Genomic DNA, 12,534 nt, shown 5'->3' with positions numbered 1-12,534 from the left:
TTCTGCTGTACAGCAAAGTAAATTAGCTTCAGTCCAGCTCAGTTCAGCTCAGTCGCTCAGTCGTGTCCGACTCTGTGCGACCCCATGAACCGCAGCACGCCAGGCCTCCCTGTCCATCACCAACTCCCAGAGTTTACTCAGACTCATGCCCATCGAGTCAGTGATGCCATCCAGCCATCTCATCCTCTGTCGTCCCCTTCTCCTCCTGCCCCCAATCCCTCCCAGCATCAGGGTCTTTTCCAATGAGTCAGCTCTTCACATGAGGTGGCCAAAGTATTGGAGTTTCAGCTTCAGCAGCAGTCCTTCCAACAAACACCCAGGACTGATCTCCTTTAGGATGGACTGGTTGGATCTCCTTGCAGTCCAAGGGACTCTCAAGAGTCCTCTCCAACACCACAGTTCAAAAGCATCAATTCTTCGGCACTCAGCTTTCTTCACAGTCCAACTCTCACACCCACACATGACCACTGGAAAAACCATAGCCTTGACTAGACGGACGTTTGTTGGCAAAGTAATGTCTCTGCTTTTTAATGTGCTATCCAGGTTGGTGATCACTTTCCTTCCAAGGAGTAAGCGCCTTTTAATTTCATGGCAGCTATATCTATACATAAACCCCCTCTTTTATTTCCTTCCCATTTAGGTCACTTCAGAGCACTGAGTAGAGCTCCCTGTGCTACACAGTTGGTTCTCATTAGTCACCTGTTTATGCAGAGTAGTGTGTATATGTCAATCCCAGTGTCTCAGTCCATCCCACCCTCCCCTTCTTCCCTTTGTGTCCATGTTTGTTCTCTATCTCCGTGTCTCTGTTTCTGCTTTGCAAAGAAGCTCATCTGTGACACTTTTCTAGATTTTACATATATGCCTTAATATGTAGTATTTTTCTCTCTCTGACTTCCTTTGCTCTGTGTGGCCATCTCTAGGCCCATCCATATTTCTGCATATGACACAGTTCTGTTGCTTTTTATGGCTGAGTAATAGTCCATTGTATGTATGTACCACATCTTTATTCACTCCTCTGCGGATGGATTTTTAGGTTGCTTCCATGTCTTGTCTATTATAAATGGTGCTGCATTGAACATTAGGATGCATTTATCTTTTTGAATTATGGCTTTCTCCAGCTACATGCCCAGGAGTGGGATTGCTGGATCGTATGGTAGTTCAAGAGAAATATTTCAGTTGTGTTAATGGTTTGTTCAAGACAGAGAGAAAGCCAAAGTGGCTTGAAAACTAATAAGAAAGCGCAAGTTATTTTTGTTAGAAGTATATTTACCTAGATAAGTATCTTTGAACTATTATTTTTATTTCTCTATTCCAGGACACAGAAAACTATAAACCTCTCTCCATAACTAAGTAACAGTTAAGATTCTGTGTATTAGAGCAAGTCATATCAATTACCAGGTAGCAGAGGTTTTCTTCCCATTTGGTCACAAGAAGAAAATCATTTTCAAAGAGCCAAAGTGAGAACTGTAGAAATATTCACTCTGAAAGGTTCAGGCCCCATTTACAATATTAGATAATCTATAGCTTATGAAACTGATTAAATATCAATGATCAATTTTATCAGGCTGTGCCTCACAAGAAGCAGATAGCAGTTAGAAGTTCTAGAAATTATTTATCTCTGTCCAGAATTCAGGCATTATAATTAAAAAGGTAAAGCTAAGTTCAGTCAGACAACTGTTGAACACAGTTGTCGATAGTGAAGTAAAACATAATTTTTGTTTTTTACAGCTTATTCGGTTTTTTTTTGTTTGTTCATCTTTATAGAGGATAGTTATATAATTCATCTCTTTTCACTAAAGAGACTATTTTTGTTGCAGCGATAAGGCTGAATCATGTCATTTGATTTGTTGGTTATTTGGGATACTTGTTCTCTAGAGATAGCTGAAATAAGACTGTTTCATAACTTCTGAAGGTACCATTTACCATATTTTACCTCCCCAACAGGTAACCTCCTCAATAGGGCCTGAAGAGTTTTTGCAGCTCTGACCATTGTAACTGGAGATTATAAGAAGTTCCTGCATAAACTTACAGCCCTTTGACACACATTCTGAGTCCCACAAAGAGAATCCCCTTTCCCTGATTATCAGGTTGACTTTTTAAATAAAGTGATCTAGAAATGATCTTAGCTGAAAAAGGGGACTATCCCTGTGGGTGATCAGGCATGTGAAAGGCTCCTTTGGATGCCACAAATTTGTCAGCTTTTTCTACCTGTCTTAGACTTCTCTTATTAATTTGTATTACTATTACTAAATTATTTTAGTTATCAGGATCTATTCTGAGATCAAATTACTGAGACAAAGTCTGAGCCCAAATCATGTATTTGAGCTGAGATAGACAAGTCATAATTTGCTATGAATTAGCCAAACTCTAACACTTGGTTCATTCATCAAGGAAGGGGATATAAGTGATATTAGTGTGAACAAAAATGTCCCCTGGCACAGAGGAGTGGGTAGTTTTTCTTAGAAGTTACAAGTGGATAGGCATCCTGAAATATGTCTAGCACAATTATGTCTTGTATACTTAGACAGTAGAACGTGCTAATAAATTTTCAGGTAGCTTTTAATAAGAGAAATGAAAACAAAGAAGTTTTTACCTAACTTAATAGTTAAGAATATGATTTCTTACATAAGCATCACATGAAAATTAGAAATGACTTTATAACTACAGTAGTTTTGCCTTTTTGTGCAATGCTATATGTAGTTTACAAAGCACTACCACAATTACTTATCCATGAAATTCTTAAATTGATCCTGTGAGTTGGTATATAGTCATTTTCACATCTGTAAAATGGAAATGCAGACATAGGCACCTAGAAAAATCATATTCCCATTTGTGGAAGAGTTAGGACGAGAACTGTATTTCCCAACTTGTAGTCAGTGCTTTACTCCTCCCCGGACCCCCCCCCCCCCCCCCACCGCCCGAAATAGATCTCATAGTTGCATATAAAATTGGCAAAGTAGTCAGTTTGGATCAGAACTAGGTTTAAGGAAGCTACAAGTCAGGAAAGATTAAGTGGGACAAGACCTCAAACCAGACAAAAGTAATATTACCTCTGAAATTTATTAGAATGTTTTTCTTTGTCTAACACTTGTATTTTGTACAAGTGTCAATTTTGTAGAAAATTGTTTGGGGGCTATAATAATAATGGGCCATAATAATCACAAATATTCACTCTAGCATTTTGTGAATGAATGAAGCTGTTTGAATGCTTGTAGTATCTACTTGTCCACAGATGGCATCCAGCCAGGCATTCCTACTTGGGTCGAGAACAAGGTTCTGTTTCTGGGGGTGGGGAGGTTGGAAGGGTTGATAAAAATCATGACAAAGATAGCCAGAAAGTGAAAGGTTTCAGAGTGAAAAACTTATAGGTTATTATTTATTGCCCCCTTGCTGCCAAATCAGGAACAGACTTAAGAATGATGGTTACAATTCAAAACAATAATTTATAGCCCAATCAGATTTTAATAAAGCCTGAAATTGAGGATGGAGGTTGAATATTAAATGAAAGGTTACTAAACTTTAGAACTCTGTAATTTATATATACTACCCTTCTTGGCCAGCTCAGACTTTAGTGAAGTTCCCACCATCTACATCCCAACTGAATGAAGACGTCCGTGCCGCTTCAGCTTGCAGGACGCTCTGCTGTTGAGCTGCGCTGTCAGTCCTTAGTGGGCGGATCTCCTTGCTGTGTGTGGGGAGCTTCTCTCCTAGCGAGTCAGAGCCAGGGATCTGTTGCTTAACTGCCTACAGAATGATGTACGTTATTATCAGAATTACCAGTTTTTATTAGCACATATAATAAAATTGACTTTTTATATTTCAGTTCCTCTTAATACTGCCTTTAAAATATTTTTTCTAATTCTCAAGGTAATTTATAAGATTTTAAAAGGCCCATTATTTTTATCTTTACTGACTTAAAATGATTAGGAAAACGAGTGGTCCTGATGAAGACATTTCCTCTGGATGGGGAGAAGGTGGGCAGAGAAGCAGCGTTATTTATTGTTCCGTCAGTTGTTAAAGGTAAAGCCTTGAGTTTCATCTTGTGAATCTTGGTGTACCTTAGGTGCTAAGCTAAAGTCTATGGAGGAACTTAGGAATTTGGAGTCATAGTTATTGCAATACTGTTGTAAAAATCATGTTTTTAATATAATGGAAGATGGAGAAATTTGTTACTTAACAACGTTTTGATTCCCAAGTAATAATCAGGCTTCTGGACTAATCGTCAAGTTTTTGTTTCTGTTTTTAAAAGTAGAATAAAGAAGTGAGGAAGGAAGCTGTAATAAAAACAAAAAGTTTTCAGGTTATAATGAGGGATTTTTCAGACTTTGCTATATAAAAAGAAATAAAAATGTATGTATTTTGGAAAATTAACAGATTATGATTAGGACCTATCTTGTATTTGGGATAAGAAAGTGTAAGTAATAGTTTTAAAATACTCCACCCAACAATAATGGTAATATTTAAAGAACTTAGATCTAATGTGAAAATTTAATTTGAGCTTTGACAAGGAATTTATCCTATTATCCTGGAACAATAGAAAAAATATTGAGCTTCATCAGACCTGCAGTCTACTAATTTTTTGTTATGGGCAAACCACTTCTTTAAGCCTCACCTCTTTATCTGTAAGATAGGTATCTGCTCCTGCTTGACTCATTGTGCTGGAAGAATCCAATGAGGTATTTATTAGATGTAAAAATCACTTTGGAACCTGTAGCGCACTGGCCTCATGGAAGGTAGTCATGATACTGATGATATATCAATGGCCCAGTGTGGACATCTCATCAGACTGCTGCTACACAGTACTTAACATATATTTTATTAGCCAGCTCTGCCATTCCAGATTTCTTTTTCCCAGCCATACTTAGGTTAAATACTTCAGCATTTTACATGATATTGAAAATCTTATTATTAATCAGAATTTTACAACATTGTTGAGCAAAAGAAAGAAGAAACAATTTCTGTAATCCTACAAGATTCTAAATCCTGCATTCACCCAATTGGACAAGGTCACAGAGCTGGCCAGCCCTTGAATCCAAGTCTTCTAATTACAAGTCTAGAACAACTTATACTTATCAATTTTTTAAAACATACTGTATACGTTTAAATAAAAAACACGCAGTTGTAAGCCTTTTATATGATGGCATAAATCTTCATTTTTCTTTTTCAGATAATACTAAATATACTTATACTCCAGGATGCCCAATTTTTTACTGCTTACAAGATATTATGCGAGTCTGTAGTGAATCCAGCACTCACTTTGCTACACTTACAGCAAGAATGTTAATAGCCTTGGATAAGTAAGAACTGCCATTAAAAATATTTTTTAATAAATCAAGTACATATTCATAATAGAAATTAGCTTTGTGAGATAGATATACTTTATGGATGAAAATAATAAAATTTATAATATATATATTACAAAATGGTAAGTTTTTGAAGTATAATATAAAAATTTTAAACGCCAAAGATAAGATTCTCCTGATTTGTTTGCAACATGTTAATTTTATTCTTTGAAAGTGACAAAGATTGCCCTGGCTTAAGAATTAAGATTCCTTTGTTATAAAACAAGATTTATTATTGATTTATCCTTATTAGTGAACAAGTCATTTAACCTGTCATGCCTTTGTCCTGTAACAGCAGGTCTAGTGTCACCTATATCTCAATGGTTTAAATTTTAAAGTGCTTCATGTTTTTGAAATGGTTTTAATTATTTAGTGTTATATCATTTTTTTGTTATATGCATTTTAAAAAAGTAGTTTGCTGTGTCCAGTAATAAAACTTTTATTTACAGTAAGTGAAATACTTAACTAACACTAATTAAAATGATAAAAATCTGAATGTAGTATTAGAAAGAGTTAGATAATAGTTTACTTTTTTCATCTTCACTTTAGAACAAATACTTCTACTGCCTCTTCTTTCTATTTTGCCAGGTGGCTAGATGAACGTCACACACAATCTCACTTTATTCCAGCCTTATTCCGACCTTCTCCTCTTGAGCGGATAAAAACTAACGTTATAAACCCTGCATATGCTACTGAGTCAGGTCAGGCAGAAAACTCACTCCATATGGGCTACAGCGCACTAGAAATAAAGAGTAGAATGCTAGCCCTAGAGAAAGCAGATACCTGCATTTACAACCCTTTGTTTGGATCAGATCTTCAGTATACAAACCGGGTAAGAATTTTGGCTCTTATTTCAAAAGATATTTGATTTCAAAATATAATTTATTTTTCCTGAGACAAATACATATATTAGTAATTGTAAACACTGAGATGACATCCTCACTTAGCTCTGCTTTTATACATTAAGCTCATAAAGCTCCTAAACAGTTTTTGTTCTGTTTTCCCTTTCTAGGTAGATAAAGTGGTAATAAATCCATACTTTGGTCTCGGAGCTCCGGACTACTCGAAAATCCAAATTCCTAAACAGGAAAAATGGCAGAGGAGCATGAGCAGTGTCACCGAAGACAAGTACTGCTCTGGTTTTACTCCACTTTGCTTTTTTAAAAGCCTATATTCTAATGTTAAAAAATTATTTTAAATGATATATGCAAATAGTATGCAGTGTAATCGTCACGTAAATGATTTAGTTTACAGCTGTTCGTTGATGTGTAGCTTTCATAGATGTGTCATATTTGTTTCAAAACAATTTGAATTTCAACAGTGCTGTTTTTGTTTGTTTTTCATGATTAGGGAACGACAGTGGGTAGATGATTTTCCTCTCCATCGAAGTGCCTGTGAAGGAGATTCGGAATTATTAAATCGACTTCTCAATGAAAGATTTTCAGTCAACCAATTAGATAGTGACCACTGGGCACCCATTCATTATGCATGCTGGTAAATAGATTACTTACTCTTTTCTTTTTAGAAAGAATGAATCTTTAGTTATTAATGTTAGTGTTTCTTTTCAAAGCTGTTCTCATTCCAGCCAATTTTTCCTCCACCATGTTTGTTTACCTTCTGAGCTTTCTCTGTGGGAATCTTTTATTACTATGCGTGTGCCACAGCATCTGCCCCATTTGAAAAGTATCATTAACGTTCTCAGGCATTCCTTAGGTCATGAAGTAAGATAGCTAATGACTAACAAGTGCCACTGCACGGCGCTTGGTCCCTGATTCACCCTTGCAGTTTCTATTGTTTTGTACTGGAGTTGTATTATGTTTGCTTATCCTTATTATAAAATTTACATGTGTTATTAGCTACATATGACTTGACCTTGCATCATGTTAGAAAAGTATACTTTTAGTTCTTTGGAAAGCTGTGGTATCTGGAAACATCCATAAGTTTTCATTATAAGCTGTGGTATCTGGAAACATCCATACGTTTTCATTAGAATTAAATCCTGTTTTTGTTTTTTTTGAGGAGAAGGATCAGCTCTCAGGAGTGAGGTTAGCTCTCTCGACTAGTTGCCCATGGAGTTCTTGCTCTTGTACTCTTCTCACATAATCATAACTCTTCCCCTCAGCCTGGACTGAGTTCTTAACTTTATGTTCATAGCAGTAGTTAACCATTTGCTGTAGCCTGTCCTCTAGAAAAGATGTAATGAAGTTATTTACCCTTATATATATTTCTAATTTATTTAAATTGGAGGCTAATTGCTTTACAGTATTGTGGTGGTTCTTGCCAGACACTGACATGACGCAGCCACGGGAGCACATGTGTCCCCCGTCCCGAACCCCCCTCCCACCCCCCTCCCCACACCATTCCTCTGGGTCGTCCCAGTGCATCAGCTTTGAGTGCCCTGTTTCATGCGTTGAACTTGGACTGGTCATCTGTTTCACATATGGTAATATACATGTTTCAATGCTATTCTCTCAAATCGTCCCACCCTTGCCTTCTCCCACAGAGTCCAAAACTCTGTTCTTTACATCTGTGTCTCTTTTGCTGTCTTGCATATAGGGTTGTCATTATCATCTTTCTAAATTCCATATATATGCATTAATATACTGTATTGATTTTTTTCTTTCTGACTTACTTCACTCTGTATAATAGGCTCCAGTTTCATCCACCTCATAGAACTGACTCAAATGCATTCTTTTTAATAGCTGAGTAATATTCCATTATGTACATGTACCACAACTTTCTTATCCATTCATCTGCCAATGGACATCTAGGTTGCTTCCATGTCCTAGCTAATTGTAAACAGTGCTGTGATGAACATTGGGGTACGTGTGTCTCTTTCAATTCTGGTTTCCTCGGTGTGTATGCCCAGCAGTGGGATTGCTGGGTCGTATGGCAGTTCTATTTCCAGTTTTTTAAGGAATCTCCACACTGTTCTCCATAGTGGCTGCACTAGTTTGCATTCCCACCAACAGTGTAAGAGGGTTCCCTTTCCTCCACACCCTCTCCAGCATTTATTTGTAGACTTTTTGATAGCAGCCATGCTGACCAGTGTAAGATGGTTCCTCACTGTGGTTCTGATTTGCATTTCTCTGATAATGAGTGATGTTGAGCATCTTTTCATGTGTTTGCTAGCCATCTGTATGTCTTCTTTGGAGAAATGTCTGTTTAGTTCTTTGGCACATTTTTTGACTGGGTCGTTTATTTTTCTGGTGTTGAATTGCATGAGCTGCTTGTATATTTTTGAGATTAATTCTTTGTCAGTTGTTTCATTTGCTATTATTTTCTCCCATTCTGAAGGCTGTCTTTTCACCTTGCTTATAGTTTCCTTCATTGTGCAAAAGCTTTTAAGTTTATTAGGTCCCATTTGTTAATTTTTGCTTTTATTTCCATTACTCTGGGAGGTGGGTCATAGAGGATCTTGCTGTGATTTATGTCAGAGAGTGTTCTGCCTGTTTTCCTCTAGTTTTATCTTATATTTTACGGGAAAGTTGTTTCTGACTTACTGTTTAAAATGAGCTTCTCTGGCTAGTTTGAGAAGTGCCTACATCGTTTACTGCCTGTTAAAGTCTACAGCTTTTTAGCCGCATGTCGTTGATCAAGTTACTTTACTTCACCTCTCTGCATCTTAGTTTATTTATCTATATGTAAAATACAATAATTAGATCATTTTCAACTGAAAGTCTTTTGATTTCTCTGATTTCATTATTTGTGATTAAGTAGCTAAATATAGTTGCTTTTAATATATATCTTTTCTCTATTGACAATATGCTATTTCCTTAAAAATATCCTTTATTAAATATGCTCAATTTTTTTCTGCTTCCTTAAAAATATATTGTTTTATTCTATAAATGTAACCTTAATGGTTTTTCCATTATAGGGATTTTTATGCTCAGATTTGAAAAGAGTTACCCTAAATCTTCTTTCACTGAACTTATAATTGTTTCTTCAGATTACTGGTAAATACTGGTAGCAGCAACAGTACCAGAAGAAATCACATGCTTTTCCTTGAGCTAAACAAAAAGTAGAGAATATAGTTCAGACATCACAAATTGAGAAAGACAGAGCCAGTGAATTTTAGCTTAGGAATCCCAAAATTACACTTGCCTGAATAGTTGCCCTTTCTGTGGCAGGGCCTCATTTCCTTCTCTGTTAAGAGAGAGGTAATATTTTCAACTATGTGTTACGTAAAAACAGAAGTATGGTATTGTATTTAATGTGCTTTGGAATGTACCTACATTTCAGTCCCTACTGAATATTTTAGTTCCTAAAAGTGTGGCCTTTAGCAAATTAGTTAATGTCTCTAAGGATCTGTTTCTTTATCTAAAAGATGAGCTTGATTTTAGTGCTTTTTTTAAGATTAGAGGAAAAAATGTGAATAAATGCTTGGAAGGATACCTGGCAGTAATAAGCACTCAAAAAAACGGCTGTTATTAAAGTATTAAAAAAAAATTTAAAGATTTTGATGTCTGAATATAAAATTCATTCATCTGTTGTATTTTTATTTGGATATTACTCCAATACACTGAGGAAGAGTTTTATCCTTCAATAAAATCAAATTTCCATCAGCTGGAAATAATAACCAAGTTTAATACACCAGTAGTAGTAGTAATATGGGTCACCTTGCAATACTTTTAATAAGATATATCATTTGACTGGTGTGAACTTGAATGAAGACTGATTAAACTATTTAGTAAAGAACATAAATTACTTTATCTTAGAAATGTACTCCTACTTAGTAATTAATACTAGGATTAGAAGGGGAATACTGGGCTGTCTCATCAAGAGACTGGGATGGGGTCCGTCTTTATACGCTTAGATAAGATGTTTTATCCGTCTTATTCTGTCTTCTCATCTTTAAATTGAGGGATTTTATTAGGTCAGTGGTTCTCAAACTTTTGTGTTAAAACTCCTTTTATTCTTCAAAATTACAAGATCCCAAAGAGCTTTGGTTTATGTGAAGTAATACCTAGTGTTTTATACTTTATTAGAAGTTAAAACTGAAAAATGTCTTTAAGAATTTAATTATTTTAAAATAGCATGTTAATATAAATAGCAGAGTTTTCCAAATATATCTTATTTTCCAAAATAAAGAAGTTAATAAGAAAAGTAGCATTGTTTTACATTCTTGCATTGTTTTACTGTCCAGCCTTGGAGAAAATAGTTGGATTCTCACGTCTGATCCTGCCTTTAATTTGTTGCAATTTGCATGTCAGGGAGCTTCTAGAAAACTCCACTGTACACTTACGAGAAAATCATAGTGAAAAGGGCAAATAACATCTTAGTATTACTATGAAATATGTTTTACCTAGAGGACACGCTGAAAAACTTTCAGTGATCTTTCTGGTTTCCTGGATCAGTCTTTGAGGATCACTTAATTAAATCACCCCTAGGATTGCTCCAAGCTTTAGAAATTATCATACTTATGACAGGTGCCTAAAAACTTTTCTTTAGCAGAATCATCATTCCCAAAACTATTTAATTTGGCTTTCTCCCCATATGGGTAACCTCTCAGCCAGTCAGTAAATGTCTCACTGACATCTCATATTTTCTCACCTCTCTCAAATCAGTGTCTTCTCTCTCTGATAGGACTTCCAGGCTCCACATCATTGCTAGAGAGTGTTTCAGAACTCTGATGATTTGACTCCCTACGAATTACTCCGTCCGATTTCATTTGGGCCTTCACTGCAGCGAGCTGTGTATTGTCTTTGTCTCATTCATCCTGTCAAGCTTCTGGTCCCCTATTCTAAACCTAGGAACTTCCCTGGTGGCTCAGACGGGTAAAGAATCTGCCTGCATTGCGGGAGACCTGGTTCAGTCCCTGGGTTGGGAAGATCTGCTGGAGAAGGGAATGGCAACCTACTCCAGACAGAGGACTCTGGTGGGCTACAGCCCATGGGGTCACAAAGAGTCAGACACTTCTCTGCACTTTCTGCTTTTCTGTACTTTCTTTTCTCTTGTCTTCAAACATACATGAATCCTATCCCTACTTGAAAAAGAACCTTAATTTGAACCTGCTCCCTCTTCTGGCCACTGTCCTGTTTCTTTCCTTCCTTCCACAGCCAGACTTCAATGATAACGGGACCATACTCACTGCTTTCTCTTTTTCAGTCTTCATGAACCTTCTTAACCTTTGCTGAGTTTTTAATCTCTTTCACTGCTCTGCTGCATTTAATAGTGGTGACCACCCCTTTGTTTGCAGAACAAATGGCAGTTGAAAGGGCACCTGTAGAAAGAAAGAAAGTGAAGTCGCTCAGTCGTGTCTGACTCTTTGCGACCCCATGGGCTGTAGCCTACCAGGCTTCTCTGTCCATGGAATTTTCCAAGCAAGGGTACTGGAGTGGGTTGCTATTTCCTTCTCCAGGGGATCTTCCCAGCCCAGGAATCGAACCCGGGTTTCCTGCATTGCAGGCAGGCGCTTTACCCTCTGAGCCACCAGGGAAAATATAAATGCAAGATAATTGTTATCATTATTATTATTGAAATGCTAGTCTTCATCCTGTGACCCAAGCATGTTTTAAATAGTATGGAAACTGATACACTAAAATTCAGAAAATTGGATTTTAACTGGTTAACCATGAGACCTTGGGCAAGTTACTTAACTGGTACAAGCTTCATTTTTTTCATCTGTTTGTTAGAAATATCTCTGCCTGCCTCATAAGTTGTTGTGAAGATTATAGTAAGTAATTATAGTACCTTGAAAACTTTTTAATCATACACAGTGTTTTTTTATTTTAATTATTTTTGTTATTACTTCTTGAATTCTCCCCGTCAGTATCTTTTCCTATCCTGAAAGTATGTTTTTCAAGATGCATTTCATTGTTCTAAGATGTTCATCTTTCTCTCTCAGAAAGATTTCATCCATTCCCCCAGCTTTAACAGGCTAATTCTGATACCTCAAGCCTTTGCCTTCCTCCTGAGTATCAAGTCTGTGTTTTCATTTGCCAGCTGAACAGTTTAGTCACCCATTTTCTTAATGCATCAGGCAGTATGGAGAATGCAAAGATAAAACTTTCAAGGAATATCCAGGCTGACAGAAATGTATATATACAAGGATGAAAGTAAATGATAAGATTAAAAAAGTTAAAGTAAAATGGTAAATTATAGTGGGAATATATAGGAGGTAGCTGGTAAACTGTTTCAGAGAAATAACAGAACTTAACCTGAAATAAAATCAGGAGAAGGAAAAAAAGAC

At 36.4% G+C, this 12,534-nt stretch overlaps 1 protein-coding gene across 5 annotated transcripts in view; it reads left to right on the top strand.

The window, feature by feature from the left end:
• The window catches only part of KRIT1 (KRIT1 ankyrin repeat containing), a 39,031-nt gene that overhangs the window by 6,663 nt on the left and 19,834 nt on the right, over positions 1–12,534 (top strand). For 3 of the 5 annotated variants that reach the window (XM_061164879.1, XM_061164880.1, XM_061164877.1), the window contains exons 4-8: positions 3,928–4,020; positions 5,168–5,297; positions 5,931–6,174; positions 6,355–6,470; positions 6,693–6,836. In XM_061164879.1, coding sequence (XP_061020862.1) covers positions 3,928–4,020; positions 5,168–5,297; positions 5,931–6,174; positions 6,355–6,470; positions 6,693–6,836 — 727 coding nt within the window. Of the gene's footprint in view, positions 1–3,927; positions 4,021–5,167; positions 5,298–5,930; positions 6,175–6,354; positions 6,471–6,692; positions 6,837–12,534 lie in introns of those variants that run through there. The other 2 variants (XM_061164881.1, XM_061164882.1) reach the window with 2 other exon arrangements.

The sequence above is a fragment of the Dama dama genome, chromosome 18 (genome assembly GCF_033118175.1).
Source record: "Dama dama isolate Ldn47 chromosome 18, ASM3311817v1, whole genome shotgun sequence".
In the NCBI taxonomy this organism is placed as follows: Eukaryota; Metazoa; Chordata; class Mammalia; order Artiodactyla; family Cervidae; genus Dama; species Dama dama.
Note: the sequence above shows the minus strand (reverse complement) of the source record. Positions and strands in the feature narration are given on the sequence as shown.